Below are 1,303 nucleotides of genomic sequence, written 5' to 3' on the forward strand. Positions count from 1 at the left end.
TTTAGTTGTTCTACAGAAACAGACACTCGTCCTGATCTAGAATCAAGTGATTTGAATGAAAAATCATGAGTTTGAGCTGCGATGTGATCAGTCAGGTGGTTCCTTCTGCTGTTAGTTTCTGGTGTCTTTTGACAGTTCTGACTCAGAGGACTGAACTCGGGTCAAACATTCTGGTTTGTTGATTGTGTTGTTTCACATTTCATATTGCCAGTTTTTAAAACAAAAGAAAAAGAAATGCATAAATGGACATTTGAGTGGATTTATTTCCGTTTATCTGAAGGTGACCGAAGGCTCGGCTGCTGAATGGACCCCGAGGAGACGTTTCATCAACCCAATTCAAGAAACTTTAAATAAAAACATAGAAAAATGTGTCTGCTGAAGAAGAACATGTACGACTGAAAGCTGCAGAACAGTAAATGTTCTTTCATGTTCCACATGTTTTATTTGTAATTCAGTTAAACTTTTAGAGATGGGGCAGACAGAACCTCCCCTGGGGGCCCATTTAGCACCATGTGGTACGACTGAAAGCTCCAGCAAACTGGACTTCTTTCTGTGATTTGCTCTTTCTGTTTTTTTGCAGCTGCTGTTTTCAACTTCCAACCGCTGGATTTATTTGTATTCTCAGAAATTTGTTGTCAAAGTCAAAGTCTGTCAATTAATCTGCAAACGGAAGTCAGTGAAGTGAAATCACAACGGACACAGAGCTGTGACAGATTCAGGTTCCCAGAAGTTATGGATCAACTTTGAGTGGTCACTATGAGCACAGAGACGCCGTCTGGGCGTCCATGTGGGACAGTGGACAGGTGGACAGTGGACAGGTGGACGGGGGGAGGGGATGCTCACCCTGGAGGTTGCTGCCATTGGTGGTGGTGCAGGTGGGGGGCGGGGAGGTCTGAGGCCGCACGACGGGGGCGAAGGCGCTCTTCTGTTTGACTGCAGAAACCATATGGACAGGAGAGAATGAATAAGGGCCTATGGGAGCTGAGGAAGAAGAGGAGAGGAGGAAGAGGAGGAGGAAGAGGAGGAAGAGGAGGAGGAGGGGAGGTCCTACAGTAACTAGCAGGCAGGAGGTGAGTGAACGGACGGAGATGAGGTGAACCATGCAGGGAGGAGGAGGAGGAGGAGGAAAAGGAGGAAGAGGAGGAGGAGGAAGAGGAGGAGGAGGAGGAGGATGAAGGTCCCTGCCTCACATGCTGCATCAACAAACAGCAAAGTTGATCCATAACTTGAAGGACTGAAACCAACCTGATCCAACCTGAGAGCAGCAGCAGCAGCAGCTCCATCCACACAGACTGCACAGGTG

General features: G+C 47.5%; 1 protein-coding gene across 4 annotated transcripts in view; it reads right to left on the bottom strand.

Moving 5' to 3' along the window:
- The window catches only part of LOC103366337 (transcription factor COE3-like), a 193,816-nt gene that overhangs the window by 4,915 nt on the left and 187,598 nt on the right, over positions 1-1,303 (bottom strand). For 3 of the 4 annotated variants that reach the window (XR_520662.1, XM_008294036.1, XM_008294035.1), the window contains exon 15: positions 844-933. The exons of the other annotated variant lie outside the window; for it this stretch is intronic. Coding sequence is in view for 2 of the 3 variants with exons in the window: in XM_008294036.1 (XP_008292258.1) it covers positions 844-933 (90 nt within the window). In the remaining variant the exon portion in view is untranslated. The remainder of the gene's footprint in view (positions 1-843; positions 934-1,303) is intronic. 4 annotated transcript variants of the gene reach the window in all.

This window comes from Stegastes partitus, unplaced genomic scaffold (genome assembly GCF_000690725.1).
Source record: "Stegastes partitus isolate 25-593 unplaced genomic scaffold, Stegastes_partitus-1.0.2 Scaffold932, whole genome shotgun sequence".
In the NCBI taxonomy this organism is placed as follows: domain Eukaryota; kingdom Metazoa; phylum Chordata; class Actinopteri; family Pomacentridae; genus Stegastes; species Stegastes partitus.